Source organism: Amblyraja radiata, chromosome 10 (assembly GCF_010909765.2).
Source record: "Amblyraja radiata isolate CabotCenter1 chromosome 10, sAmbRad1.1.pri, whole genome shotgun sequence".
Taxonomy (NCBI): domain Eukaryota; kingdom Metazoa; phylum Chordata; class Chondrichthyes; order Rajiformes; family Rajidae; genus Amblyraja; species Amblyraja radiata.
Genome location: NC_045965.1, coordinates 8,639,657 through 8,653,749, shown reverse-complemented (window position 1 = coordinate 8,653,749; position 14,093 = coordinate 8,639,657). Strand labels below are relative to the sequence as shown.

The 14,093-nt window shown below is 45.9% G+C and overlaps 1 protein-coding gene across 2 annotated transcripts in view; it reads right to left on the bottom strand.

Annotated features, from left to right (window-relative positions):
• Window positions 1-2,167: 2,167 nt before the first annotated feature.
• Window positions 2,168-14,093, bottom strand: part of dennd1b (DENN domain containing 1B) — a 280,956-nt gene continuing 269,030 nt past the window's right edge. Inside the window, exons 21-23 of one of the 2 annotated variants that reach the window (XM_033027984.1) lie at window positions 7,534-7,607; window positions 4,501-4,717; window positions 2,168-3,222 (exon numbers count right to left, since the gene is read on the bottom strand). In XM_033027984.1, coding sequence (XP_032883875.1) covers window positions 2,728-3,222; window positions 4,501-4,717; window positions 7,534-7,607 — 786 coding nt within the window. In that variant the 3' untranslated portion in view covers window positions 2,168-2,727. The remainder of the gene's footprint in view (window positions 3,223-4,500; window positions 4,718-7,533; window positions 7,608-14,093) is intronic. The other variant, XM_033027985.1, reaches the window with a different exon arrangement.

Below are 14,093 nucleotides of genomic sequence, written 5' to 3'. Positions count from 1 at the left end.
AGCGCACCTGACTTAAAGAGATTTATTAAAATGAATAGAACGGACTGTGGAGGGTTTAGGTGTAAGCAGCAGAACAAGGAACTACGGTTTGCAAAACAAAGACACAAAGTGCTGGAGTAACTCAGTAAGTCAGGTAGCATCTCTGGAGAACTTGATTAGGTGACGTTTTGGGTAAATGTGACAATTGAACACTCTTGGCTACCCGTGGGCTGTAGCTTATTGGACAATCTATCTATATATTAAAACTGTGTGTGTGTGTGTGTCAGATTCGGCCTTTGATTCCTTCATCCTCCAGCACCACACGCTGAATCTACGTCATTTTTTCCATTTTGTTAGCTAATTCTCTTTTACATTCACGGATTCAATCCTCAAAGCATTTTGACTTTTTTGTGTACCCGTTTTTTAATAAAATCCTCCACCCCCCCCCCCTCACTCATTTTGTCGCCTCCTGCTGGCCAGTGACCATAACGCCTGCTGACGCCCGGCTCTGCTCCAAAAACGTCGACATTTTTCATAGCCGCTGGTGCCCGGCCCGGCTCTGTCACGCTGCCTCAATAGTCTGAAGAAGGGTTTCGGCCCGAAACGTCGCCTATTTCCTTCGCTCCATAGATGCTGCTGCACCCGCTGAGTTTCCCCAGCAATTTTGTGTACCATCGGATCTTCAAGCGCTGTTTTTCCAGCAGCGGGGGAACAGCCAGCGCGACAGAGCCGGCGTGTCAGAGGCCTCACAGTCTCTGATCATTCCACAGTGAGTTCAGTTCGGTTACAACTACCCCCCCCCCCACCCCCTACCCCCCCCCCCCCCCCCCCCCCCCCCACTCGGGGTCTGAAGCATGTTCGGGGACCAGACCCAACGGGTCTGCACTTGGTCTAGTGTATTCTAAAACTCAGTGTGAAGAAGTATCTCGACCCAAAACGTCACCTATCCACGTTCTCCAGAGGTGCTGCCTGACCCACCGAGTTACTCCAGCGCTTTGGTTTTATTTGTTGGATGTAAGCAGTGCATTTTGTGTCAACAAGAAGGTGCCAGTACACGTTAGATCAGCCATGATCGAATGGTGGAGTAGACGACATGTGCTGAATGGCTTAATTTTGCTCCTATGTGTTAGGATCGTAATAGTAAATATGTGTCATGTGGGCAGAAAATGAAAGAATGAAAGTGTAACTTTTATAAAGAGGTGGTGCACTGGTGTGTACCAACACTAAGTAACTGGGTGTAAGGAATTGCAGAGAACAGCGATCATTATTTACAACTCAATTGCTGATAAGCTTTGACAAAGCTACTGCCAACGCTCTTCCATTCCCTGTTGTGCAAGGTTTTAGCGATATTTTATTTAGCCCATGTAAAAATACGAAGTTCGTCATTACCCTCTGAAGCTTTCTGATCCTTGTATCCGCCTCCACCACCTCCTTTGGCAGCTCATTGCTCATTGTGACAAAGATGCTGCTCAGAACCACAGGGGAGATGGTAGAGGCAGGGACAACAACAACGTTTAAAAGACATCTGGACAGGGGATACATGGAGAGGAAAGGTTCAAGGGGATATGGGCCAAGCGCAGGGAAATGGGATTAGCGTAGATAGCCATCTTGGACGGCATGGCAGCAAAGGGCTGAAGGGCCTGTTTTGGTGCTGTGTAACCATGAATCTATGACATTTGAAAGACCAGCAAGATTTGATTGGAATAACATGAAGATTTATCACTAGCTCTGAATGTAGATCACCGATTCCTACTGCGGAGGAGAAAGACAAGTTTGCATTTTGTTGTTGACGTTCACCATTTTCACTTCCCTTAGTGACATGGCAACTCCTGTGTACAGGAATACTGGATTGCTGATTTACAGATGTACACACACTCCCCGACTTATGTAAGGGTTATTTTCCGTGGACAATTGTGTAAGTCAGATGTTACGCAAGTCGGAAACGGAAGTGCTACTGCGCATACGTAAGTTTACTAAACGATGCAGAGATCATTGGGGGGCGAGCTCCGACGTGGAGACCACAGGGGGAAGCTCCGACGTGGAGACCACAGGGGGGAGCTCTGACACGCAGACCACGGAAGAAGCTCCGACGTGGAGACCATTTGGGAGAGCTCCGACGTGGAGACCACAGGGGGAAGCTCTGACACGGAGACCACTGGGGGGAACTCTGACACGCAGACCACGGAAGAAGCTCCAACGTGGAGACCACGGAAGGAGCTCCGACGTGGAGACCACTGGGGGTGAGCTCCAACGTGGAGACCACTGGGGGGAGCTCCAACGTGGAGACCACTGGGGGGGGGAGCTCTTGACACGGAGACCACTGGGGGGAGCTCCAACATGGAGACCACGAGAATGGCCGCATGCAGAGGCAGTAGTGCACTATGACCAAGACAAGCAACTCTGAAATAACAAATTGCCTACGCAAGTACGAGTTTACGTAAATCACCGATTATATAAGCAGGGAAGTGAATGCACTAAGCAATGATGTGTCGTCAAGTGTTTAGCCCAAGTCGATAATCAGGTGATCTTAACAGTCATTTGAGAAATACGTATTAAAAGTTCAAACCTACAAGAAAATCTGTATTTCACTTTGCATAATTCAGTAAAGCAGTGGATTTTTAACTTATTCTGCACTTAAAAAGTTCAATGACTTTGTCCCTTACTGCAGTCCAATACACACTCTTTCATTTTCTTAAATAGCTACTCTAATCTAGCCCAGTTTAAAACATGGTTCCACCTCCCTCCACACTAGCTGTGGGTAGTGGAAGCCCCGACACTGGAAATGGTGTGGCCAGTTGTCATTCGAGAACACAAGCAGTCAATCTCTTGGAGAAGGTCTGTGTCACTGGCGGGCTCCACCAGTTCAGCCTCGCCATCGTCTTTCTCCCAAGGGATGAGAACGGATGGGTTTTTGGGAGCATTCTGACACGGCTCTTGATCTTCACTGGTTAGTGTTCGTGCTGGCAACTGCCCGGCCGAACCTTCCTCCTCCGGGCTCATTTCTGCGTGCGAGGCGCGAGTTGGCGGCGAGTTTGTAAACGACGAGTCACTGTTGAGTTTCGGGAAATCCATCAACTTTTCAATGAACTCAGGGGAGAGGGGGTTGTCGGAATAGTCAAAAAATGATTTCCGTGGCGATGGAGGGAGGGGCTTTCGGTGGATTGTGGTGTCGTCCTGCCCCAGGTGCCAGCTCAGATTGTTGAGCTCAGACAGGTTCCCCTCACTCGGTGTATTGGACTTGTTCTGGGAAAGTGAAAATAAACACATCAGGTCCAAGAGAGACAAAACCCTTCATGTCAAAATAAAACAAATAGCTGTCCATAAGGTCATAAGGAATAGGAGCAGAATTAGACCATTCGGCCCATCAAGTCAATCCCTCCCTCCTAGCCCCATTCTCCTGTCTTCTCCCCATAACCTCTGACACCCGTACTAATCAAGAATATATCTATCTCTGTCGTAAATCTATCTATCTCTGTCCAGCATGGAAACCCAACACCAATCTCTTACACTAAATTACTTTGAGTTTAGTTTATTGTCACATGCACCGATGTACTGTGAAAAGTTTTTAGAAGAGATATGCAGAACAAGGTTTTTTACACAGAAGATAGTCTGAAGCAGAGCTTCAACCCAAAACGCCACCCGTTCCTGCTATCCAGAGATGCTGCCTGTCCCGCTGAGTTACTCCAGCATTTTGTGTCTATCTTTGGTATAAACCAGCATCTGCAGTTCCTTCCTACACAAGTATTTTTACACAGTGGGTGCCTGTAACGCGCGGCCAGGAGTGGTCATGCAGCCAGATACGATAGAGACTTAGGGATGCTATAATGTAACAACAAGGAACTGCAGATGCTGGTTTATACCAAAGATAGACACAAAGTGATGGAGTATCTCAGCCGGACAGCCAGCATCTCTGGAGAACATGGATAGGTGACGTTTCAGGTCAGGATCCTTCTTCAGACTTATGTTGCCTGCCCCGCTGAGTTACTCTGTCTTTGTGATATAGCATCTGCAGTTCCTGGTTTCTACATTTTAGCTATTTTTTTTAACGCCTTTAGATATTTAACATTTCGAATATTATTATTTAAACAAAGCAATGTTCATTTTTCCTCATATTTTCTTTCCGAATTAAATCTCAATAGCATTGTGTGACTATAAAACAGTAGAGCGCAGGAACAGGCCCTTCGGCCCACAATGTCTATGCCAAACATGATGCTAAGTTAAATTAATCTCCTCTGCCTGCCCGTGATCCATATCCCTCCATTCCCTACATATCTAAATGTCTATCTAAAAGCCTCTTAAGCACCACTATCGTATCTGCCTCCACCACCACCCCTGGGAACACGTTCCAGGCACCCACCACCCTCTGTGTATATAAAACATGCTGCGCACATCTCTTCAAAATGTTGCCCCTCTCATGCCCCGTGCCCGCTAGTGTTTGACATTTCCACCCTGTACTGTTCTATGTTCAATGTTTCTGTGTCGTACAGCTGTGGCCTTGCTATTGGAAGGCAATGCACTCACCCTGGTTTTATAGCTGACATCGTCCATGGATTTGAAGAAGTCCAGACTCTTTGCCGCACACAGCTTCCCTTGGTCTGAACTGTGGGTGCTGAGTGTGTCCAGGATCTCCCCCAACAGGTCCATCTGGCCCGGAGACTGTGACTCCAATTCCATCTGTTCAGACTCATCGCTGTCATCAATGTAGGCGTACGTATCCCCGCTATCTTCAGACGACAACCTGGGGAACACAAACGTGGTAAGTAACGGCCCCTGTCCCAGTTTCCCGAGTTACTCACAAATTCTCCCGAGTTTTCCCCTTGATTCAAACTCGGAGAATGTCTGTAGCGAGTCCGTAGGAGACCGTAGATATTTCGTAGCGGCTCGTAATGTCAGCCGTAGGTACTCGAAGCATCAGGTAAGTCGGGACGTTTATTCAGCATGTTGAAAAATGTCCACGAGTAAAAACTATAGCCCCGAGTACCTACGACTGGCATCTCCGAGTGTGGATCAAGGGGAAAACTCGGGAGTAACTCGGGAATGTGGGACAGGGCCTTAACTTGGCCTCAACGATGCAAGTCATACCAGCTTCCTCCGTCAGTCCCACCACCTGCACTAAGAAAGCCATCACACATTTGTGGAAAGAATTTATTAAAAGCTATAAAAAAAAGTTAACAGTTAAAATTATTTCATGATATTTTAAAAAGTGGGAAATCATTATAGACTAAAAATTACACAAAGAGCTGGAGTAGCTAAGTGGGTCAGGCAGCATCCCAGGAGAACAACAAGCACCTCCGCGGAGGAAGCACACGCAGGTCACGGGGAGAATGTACAAAGGCCATACAGACAGCACCCATTGTCAGAATTGAACCCGGGTCTCGGGCTCGGTGAGGCAGCAACTATACCGCTGCCCCACCGTGCCGCATTGGTCTTGGCATCACGTTTGGCGTAGACATTGTGCTGTACTATTCGACGTTCTCAGGCTTCATATGTTCTACAAACACAAGTGAAGTGATATTTTGAAACCAGTAGGGGTCAGCATTGACACACACAATTCTGGTGCTCTGAAGCTGGAGTAACTCAACAGGTCAGACAGCATCTCTGGAGGAAAGGAATAGGAATTGGGTCGAGACCCTTCTTGAATGTTCCAAATATTTCCGCATTAACAATAACGTAAAAATACAACAAAATAATGGCTGTGACCATTGGAAAATTTAATTTTTCGTAAATTTGGAACAAATACTTCCAATGGGAAACTAATACATCAAAAGTAGAAATGTAGAACCCACTTACATTCCTTCCTCTAGCTTCATAATTGGAAGCTCCTCAATCCTTTTGTTTCGCATCTTCTGTCTATTCATCTCTGGCCTTTGACCAACCATCTGCCGATCAGAGATCCTCCTCACCTATATCCACCTATCACTTGCCGAGCTTAGTCCTATCCCAAGCTCTCTTCCAGCTTTCTCCCCCCCCCCCCATACAAACAATCTGAAGAAAGATCCTGACCTGAAACATCAGTTATCCATGTTCTCCAGAGATGCTGCCTGACCCGTTGAGTTACTCCAGAATTTTGTGTCTTATTTTCCCCCCACACAAAATGATATTGCTCAATGAATGAAAACCTTTTCAATAAATACTCTAGCAAACTACAACCACACTAATATAGTTGCTCACTCAATGGTTTAACCTGTTCTCTGCCAAGATTTTTTTTTTCACTTGTACACTCTGACCCGAGTATACTCAGGAGTGGCACTGAACAGGTTAAATATCGCAATTATCTGACTAATCATCTGTAAAAAATCTACCAAAGCACAACACTCAATTTACTGAGTAAACCTAGCAGCTACTTTTGAAAAGACAAACAAAACCATAGCATATATGAATGAATGAATACTTCAGTGTCAGTGAAATTCTCTGCTTGCATCTCAAATGTATGCAATAGTCACCACATAAAGGGCACTTACAGAGTTACAAAGTATCCCGTGCAGGTCCACCTTTGTTCTTCCCCCCCCCTTCAGCCCTCCCCCCCTCACGGCAGTCCCCGATGGCAGTGCCCTCTATTGTTCTTCACCCCCCCCCTCCATACCGGCAGTATCCCCACGCATTGTTTCTCACCCCCCCCCCCCCCCCCGACGGCAGTACCCCCACGCCGGGTCCTCCATATGTTAAGTGAAGAACCATTATATGCAAATACACTGAGAACTTAGAATCACAAATGGCTCCACCATCACTGTACACTGCAAATGGTATTGTCTTAATTATCTTAACAACTATCTGCATTTATTTCAAAGCAGAATTGAATGTTCTCTGCAATGATTAGTAGCAAGGGAAGTATTGCACATAGAGCCTTTGACAATTACGCAGATGGTTTTCTTGTTGCCAGGAATCGAGGGGCTGAGCTGTAGGGAGAGGTTGGGCAAGCTAGGACTTTATTCCTTGGAGTGCAGGAGGCTGAGGGATGATTTTGTAGAAGTGTATAAAACCGTGAGGGGAATAGATAGGGTGAATGCACAGAGTCTTTTACCCAGTTTCTGGAAAACAAGGACATAGATTTAGGATGAGGGGGGCAGGATTTAATAGGAGCCTGAGTGGTTACCATTTCACTCAGAGGGTGGTAGGTATGTGGGCGAACTGACAGAGGAAGTAGTTGAGGCAGGTGCTATAAAAGCACTTCAAGGCCACTTGTACAGGTACATGGATAGGAAAGGTTTAGAGGGATATAGGCCTTGGGCAAATGGGACATCTTGGCCGGCATGGAGGAGTTGGTCTCAAGGGCTTATTTCCGTGCTGTGTGACCCTGGGACTCCCTGGCACAAGGAACTGCAGATGCTGGTTTACAATAAAGGAGATAAAGTGCTGGAGTAACTCAGTGGTTCAGGCAGCATCTCTGGATATGGCCCAAAAGCAGGCAAAAGGGACCAGCTTAGATGGGGCATTTTGGCCAGCATGGACAGGTTGGGCCAAAGGGCCTGCTTCCATGTTAATAGGTTTAGGTGAAAGAATGGCAATCAAATAAAACACAGACAGAAACAAGCAGCAAATGAAATGTTTCCTTACTTGTTTGCCGAGTCGGTCTCGTCATCATCCAGTGTGGACACAGTGCCGGTGTGTGATAATCTTTGAGTGCGACCCTGAAGAGAAATAGGTGGTTATCATTTCAAATGGTCACTCCTGATCCTCTCTATCCCTCCTTACAGTTCTGTTGCGGGCTGCAGCGCACTCAAGCGTTTAATTTAGTTATGTGGTATAGCACGGAACCTGGCCCTTCGGCCCACCGAGTCCACGCCAACCATCGATCACCCATACACAATAGTTCTATGCTATCTCACTTTTTCATCCTCTCCCTACATACTAGTGGGCAATTTACAGATGGCCAATTAACCTACAAACCTCACGTCTTTGGGATGTGGGAGGAAACCGGAGCACCCGGGGGAAACCCACGCGGTCACAGGGAGAACTTTGTGTTTTACACAGGTCGCATTCCTGCAACGTCATGCAGACGCCACAGTTGTTGCGGCTATCTTATGCAGTATTGCCGAACCACTTCATAAGTTCACAAATCATAGATAATAGACAATAGACAATAGGTGCAGGAGTAGGCCATTCGGCCCTTCGATCCAGCACTGCCATTCAATGTGATCATGGCTGAGCATCCACAATCAGTACCCCATTCCTGCCTTCTCCCCATATCCCCTGACTCCGCCCTATCTACTCACCCTATTAAGAGCCCTATCTAGCTTTCTCTTGAAAGTATCCAGAGAACCGGCCTCCACCGCCCTCTGAGGCAGAGAATTCCAGAGACTCACAACTCTCTGTGTGAAAAAGTGTTTCCCTATCTCCGTTCTAAATGGCTTACCCCTGAATCTTAAACTGTGGCCCTTGGTTCTGGACTCCCCCAATATCGGGAACATGTTTCCTGCGTCCCTGCGTCTAGCGTGTCAAAAACCTTAATAATCTCATGTGTCTCAATAAGATCCCCTCTCATATGTCTCAATAAGATTCCCTCTCATCCTTCTAAATTCCAGAGTCTACAAGCCGCCGATCCATTCTCTCAGCATATGACAGTCCCGCCATCCTGGGAATTAACCTTGTGAACCTACGCTGCACTCCCTCAATAGCAAGAATGTCCTTCCTCAAAACTGCACACAATACTCCAGGTGTGGTCTCACTACGCCCCTGTACAACTGCAGAAGGACCTCTTTGCTCCTTTACTCAACACCTCTTGTTATGAAGGCCAACATGCCATTCGTTTTCTTCACTGCCTGCTGTACCTGCATGCTTACTTTCATTGACTGATGAACAATGACCCCCAGATCCCGTTGTACTTCCTCTTTTCCCAATTTGACACCATTTAGATAATAATCTGCCTTCCTGTGTTTGCTACCAAAGTGGATAAGCTCACATTTATCCACATTAAACTGCATCTGCCATGCATCTGCCCACTCCCCCAATCTGTCCAAGTCACCCTGGATTCTCGTAGCATCCTCCTCACATTTCACACTGCCACCCAGCTTAGTGTCATCTGCAAATTTGCTAATGTTACTTGTAATCCCTTCATCTAAATAATTCATGTATATTGTAAATTGCTGCGGTCCCAGCACCGAGCTTTGCGGTACCCCACTAGTCACTGCCAACCAAAATTGTCTGCCAACCAATTTTCCATCCATGTTAGCAATACCATGTGCCCTAATTTTGCCCACTAATCTCCTATGTGGGACCTTATCAAATGCTTTCTGGAAGTCCAGGTACACTACATACACTGGCTCTTCCTTGTCCATTTTCCTAGTTACATCCTCAAAAATTTCCAGAAGATTAGTCAAGCATGATTTCCCCTTTGTAACTATATGCTGACTCGGACCGATCCTGTTACTGTTATCCAAATGTGCCGCTATTTCTTCTTTTATCATAGGAGCAGAAGTGCACCATTCGGCCCATCGAGTCTGCTCCACCATTCATAGAGTCATACAGTGTGGAACCAGGCCCTTCGGATCAACTTGCCCACACCGACCAACATGTCCCATCTACACTAGTCCCACTTGCCTGCATTTGGCCAATATCCCTCTCAGCCTTCCCTATCCATGTACCTGTCTAATTGTTTTTTTAACATTATGATAGCCTCTGCCTCAACTACCTCCTCCGGCAGCTCGTTCCATACACCCACCACCCTTTGCGCGAAAAAGTTACTCCTCAAATTCCTTTAAAATCTTTCCCCCTTCACCTTAAACCTATGCCCTCTGGTTCTCGATTCCCCCACTCTGGGCAAGAGACTCTGTGTGCCTACCCGATATATTCCTCTCAATGATTTTGTGCACCTCTATGAGATCACCCCTCATCCTCCTGCGCTCCAGCAAATAGGATTGAACTAACCTGTTCAACCTCTCCGTATAGCTCAGACCCTCGGGTCCTGGCAACATCCTCGTTAATCTTCTCTGCACCATTTCCAACAACAATATCAGTCAATCATGGCTGATCTATCTTTCCCTCTTACTAATCAAGAACCTCTCAATCTCCACCTTAATAATACCCAATGACTTTTAGTTGAGTTTAGAGATACAGCGTTGAAACAGGCCCTTCGGCCCACCGAGTCATCACCGACCCATCGATCACCCCGTACACTAGCACTATCCTACACACTAGGGACAATTTACAAGTATACCAAGCCAATTAACCTTGAAACCTTTACGTCTTTGGAGTGTGAGACAAAACTGGAGCACCCGGAGAAAACCCACGTGGTCACAGGGAGAACGTACAAACTCCGTACAGACAGCACCCGTAGGCAGGATCGAACTTGGGTCTCTGGCGCTGTAAGGCCGCAACTCTACCGCTGCGTCAGTGTGCCACCCTGGCCACTTATTCTGATTGAATCCTAGAGTACGGAAATATGGAACCCGCCAAATATCCTTCAACTTGGACTGTCACGAATAACAAGCCAAGAGCAAACTGAAATTTGTTATCTCAATAAATGAGACAAAAAAAATCTTAATTCTGTCTATGATAAAATAGTAATGATGAAGCACTTCAAACATTAACTTGCTGATCTCAGCTCCTCGATGTATCACTGCTTTATAATGAGAAAATCACAACAGCAGATTAAAACTGAAATGGACATCACTGCACTCTCATGAAAACGTGCAGTCCCGTCTATTAGTCTTCCTCATTCCGATATGTGACAATTAGAAGTTATAAAATTCCACTTCTCCTTTGGTGTTCCACAAGTGAGAACTGCTGAGTGTTGGGATCTGTCAGTGGTGAGACATTTCCATCCAACTGGATAAGACAAAAAAAATACTCGCTCTCTCTACCATTCCGCTATTTCAGAAATTCTGCTATGCTGTTTCTTTCCTCACTTGTGTGAGACCGGGATCTGTCTTAAGTGATAGGAGCAGAATTAGGCCATTCGGCCCATCAAATCTAATCCGCCATTCAATCATGGCTGATCTATCTCTCCCTCCTAACCCCATTCTCCTGTCTTCTCCCCATAACCTCTGACACCTGTCCACAGATAGATAGTTTATATAAAGAGGTTAGGTGCTCGTGCGGCACAGTGGAGCAACAGTGGAGTTGCTGGCTTACAGAGCCAGAGACCCGGGTTCAATACTGACCACGGGTGCTGCCAGTGTGGAGATTGTACGTTCTCCCTGTGACCTGCGTGAGTTTTAATTTAGTTTAATTTAGAGATACAGCGTAGAAACAGGACCTTCGGCCCACCAGATCCGCGCCGACCAGTGACACCCACACTCTAGCACTAACATACACACACCAGGAACAATTTACAATGATACCAAGCTACAAACTAGTACGGCTTTGGAGTGTGGGAGGAAACCAGAGCTCCCGGATCTCAGCCGCTGGGCCACCGTGCCACCGTGCCACATTCTGGGTGCTCCAGTTTCCTCCCACACTCCAAAGACATGCAGGTTTGTAAGTTACTTGGCTTCGGTAAAATTGTAAATTGTCTCTAGTGTGTAAGATAGTGTTAATGTGCAGGGATCGATGGTCGGCGCGGACTCTGGGGACCAAAGGACCCGTTTCCACGCTGTATTTCTAAAGTCTAAAGGCAAGAAAACCTCAATGGAAAATTAGATGCAGTTTTACCTATAAATAAACAACCTCCATTAATCACTGCGGGCTGCGCTGGTTGATGTATTTTTCCATAAACAAACTATTCCTCGCCACTTCGTGCTACAAAAAGAAGAGAGATTCTGATGACTGGTTTAAAATGTTAATTTTGGGACCAGATGATAGATTTCTGATAATTATTTTTCTGTAGCTGAACAGAATCTTTTTGTAGCAGGATGTTTAAAGCCTGATAAAGGACTTTGTTGTTAGAGCTGCATTTGAGCAGCAAGAAAAAAAAATCAAGTGTTTTAATAATCAGTCTGTACTTTATATTTGATCTGCTCATTTGAATACAAAAACTAATGAGTAGTAATGAGGGCTCTTTGATCTTTTTGGAAAAGACAAGCTTTCATATATTTCATTGCATGCTTTGTTCCAAGTAACCGCATGTTTCTCCTCGGATGCGTTAATAATCCATTTTTGTTTCAGACGGCATTTGTTTTATGACAGCTTTTATAAATAGCTGGATTCATGAGAAAACCCACAGCAACTACTTCAAGTGATGGATCTGAGGCGACTTGCATCATTTCGATGATTTACAAAGTACCGTTATGAAAGAAATATTAAAACCACTGCAAACTGCACCCCCTCCAGTGAGCAGAAACCAAGTTACGGTTACGAGCTCCACTTAGGAATATTCTTTTAATTATTAACTTCTGTCCCATATCTTGCATAAGCTGACAAACGTTTGATGAAAGCACGAAGACAAGGAGCGAGTCGTTTCTGAGTTTGAGCAACTTTGCAGGTTGAAGGGTGGAAGCTTGTGACTGTGGGCACCACCAAAGTCTCAATCAATAAATCCTCTTCAATCAGATCAGTCTCTATTACTGTCATCAATTCAGTAATTAGTTTAGGACTGAAATGTAAACCATTGACATTTAAAAAATGTATAACAATTCAGAAGAACATAATTCAGGATCAGCCGTAGCAAATAGAACATCGAAGATGGAACAATACAGCACAGGAACAGGCCCTTCGGCCCACAAGGTCCGTGCCGAACTTGATGCCAAGTTAAAGTACCTTCTGCCTGTGCATGATCAATGTCTGCCCGTGTGCCTATCTAAAGGTTTAAACACCACTATCGTATCTGACTCCACCACCACCTCTGGCAGCGCGTTCCAGGCACCCACCATACTCTGCGTAAAAAAACCCTGCCCTGCACATCTTTAAGCTTTACCCCTCACACCTAAAAGATATGCCCTCCAATCTTTGATATTTCCACCTTCTGGAAAAAGGTTCTGACTGTCTACCCTATCCATGTCCCCCGTAATTTTATATACATCTATATGGTCTGCCCGCAAACTGCGAATGTGCAAGATCTATCAGCATTGATAGTACATTCGATAGACAGAAAATACTCGAGTAACTCATCAGGCAGAAGGGTAGAAGGAACGGGTGAATTTTAGGGGACCAATTCCCACTCACCATCATGGGTGAATGGTCACCCATTCCTTCTCTCCAAACATGCTGCCTGGCCCGCTGAGTAACTACAGCTTTGTGTGTCTATCTTCGGTTTGAACCAGCATCTGCAGTCCCTTCCTACTTTTCCTTACATTTCCTTATCTCTGTGTCTCCCTCTCCCCGATTCAGTCTGAAGAAGGGTATCGACCCAAAACGTCATGTATTCCTTCTATCCAGAGATGCAGCCTGCCCCGCTGAGTTACTCGATCATTTGCAGTTCCTTGCCTACACTTGATGGTAGTTTCTCCAACTGTAGATGTTCATGAACGTGACTCAAGAGCTCTACCTTCCCAAGGGCATAATGTACTGGGGAATAAATGTTAGCCCTGTCTTCAACATACACATACAATGAATGGATAAAAAGTTAATGGTGTTTGAAAGTGCACTTCTGTACTGCGAACCATGAAAAATAAAAGGTCCCTGAAGATATTTTGCAGACTTCAATACCCTTTTTGGCATGCTGACATAAACATTCAGGATCTATTTAATTTGGGTCATTGTGCATTACAGTACATTTGGGGCAGAGATCAGAAGTGATTTGAAATTTAGAGAGATACTAGACTAAGTGGTACCTGTTGGGTCCCAGCTTCACACATGAGGGCTGGTCCACCAACGCAATATTCCACCTCTCCACCAATTCCAATATTGCTGGCCAGTGGCGGGGGTGGTACTGGAGTGCTAGCATGGTGTTATGGGCCGAAGGGACTGGTTTCCAGAGGGCTAGTATGGACATTGTGGGCCAAATGGATTCTTGGGCTGGCAGCTCAGTCACTGAGACCACACACACTCACAAACACGCGCACACACACACACACACACACACACTCACAAACATTCACACACACTCGCTGACTCACACACCATATATATGGCAGTAAACTTTCTTGAATACTCACACGGCTGAGCGCGGCTCTCCACTGTGGGGCTTCCGCAGTCAGCAGCATTTCCACAATCAGCGTGACCTCTGCACTTACTGGAAATTACGCAATAAGCGCGACCTTTGCACTCATCAGATTTTATGCAATCAGCACGAAATGTTC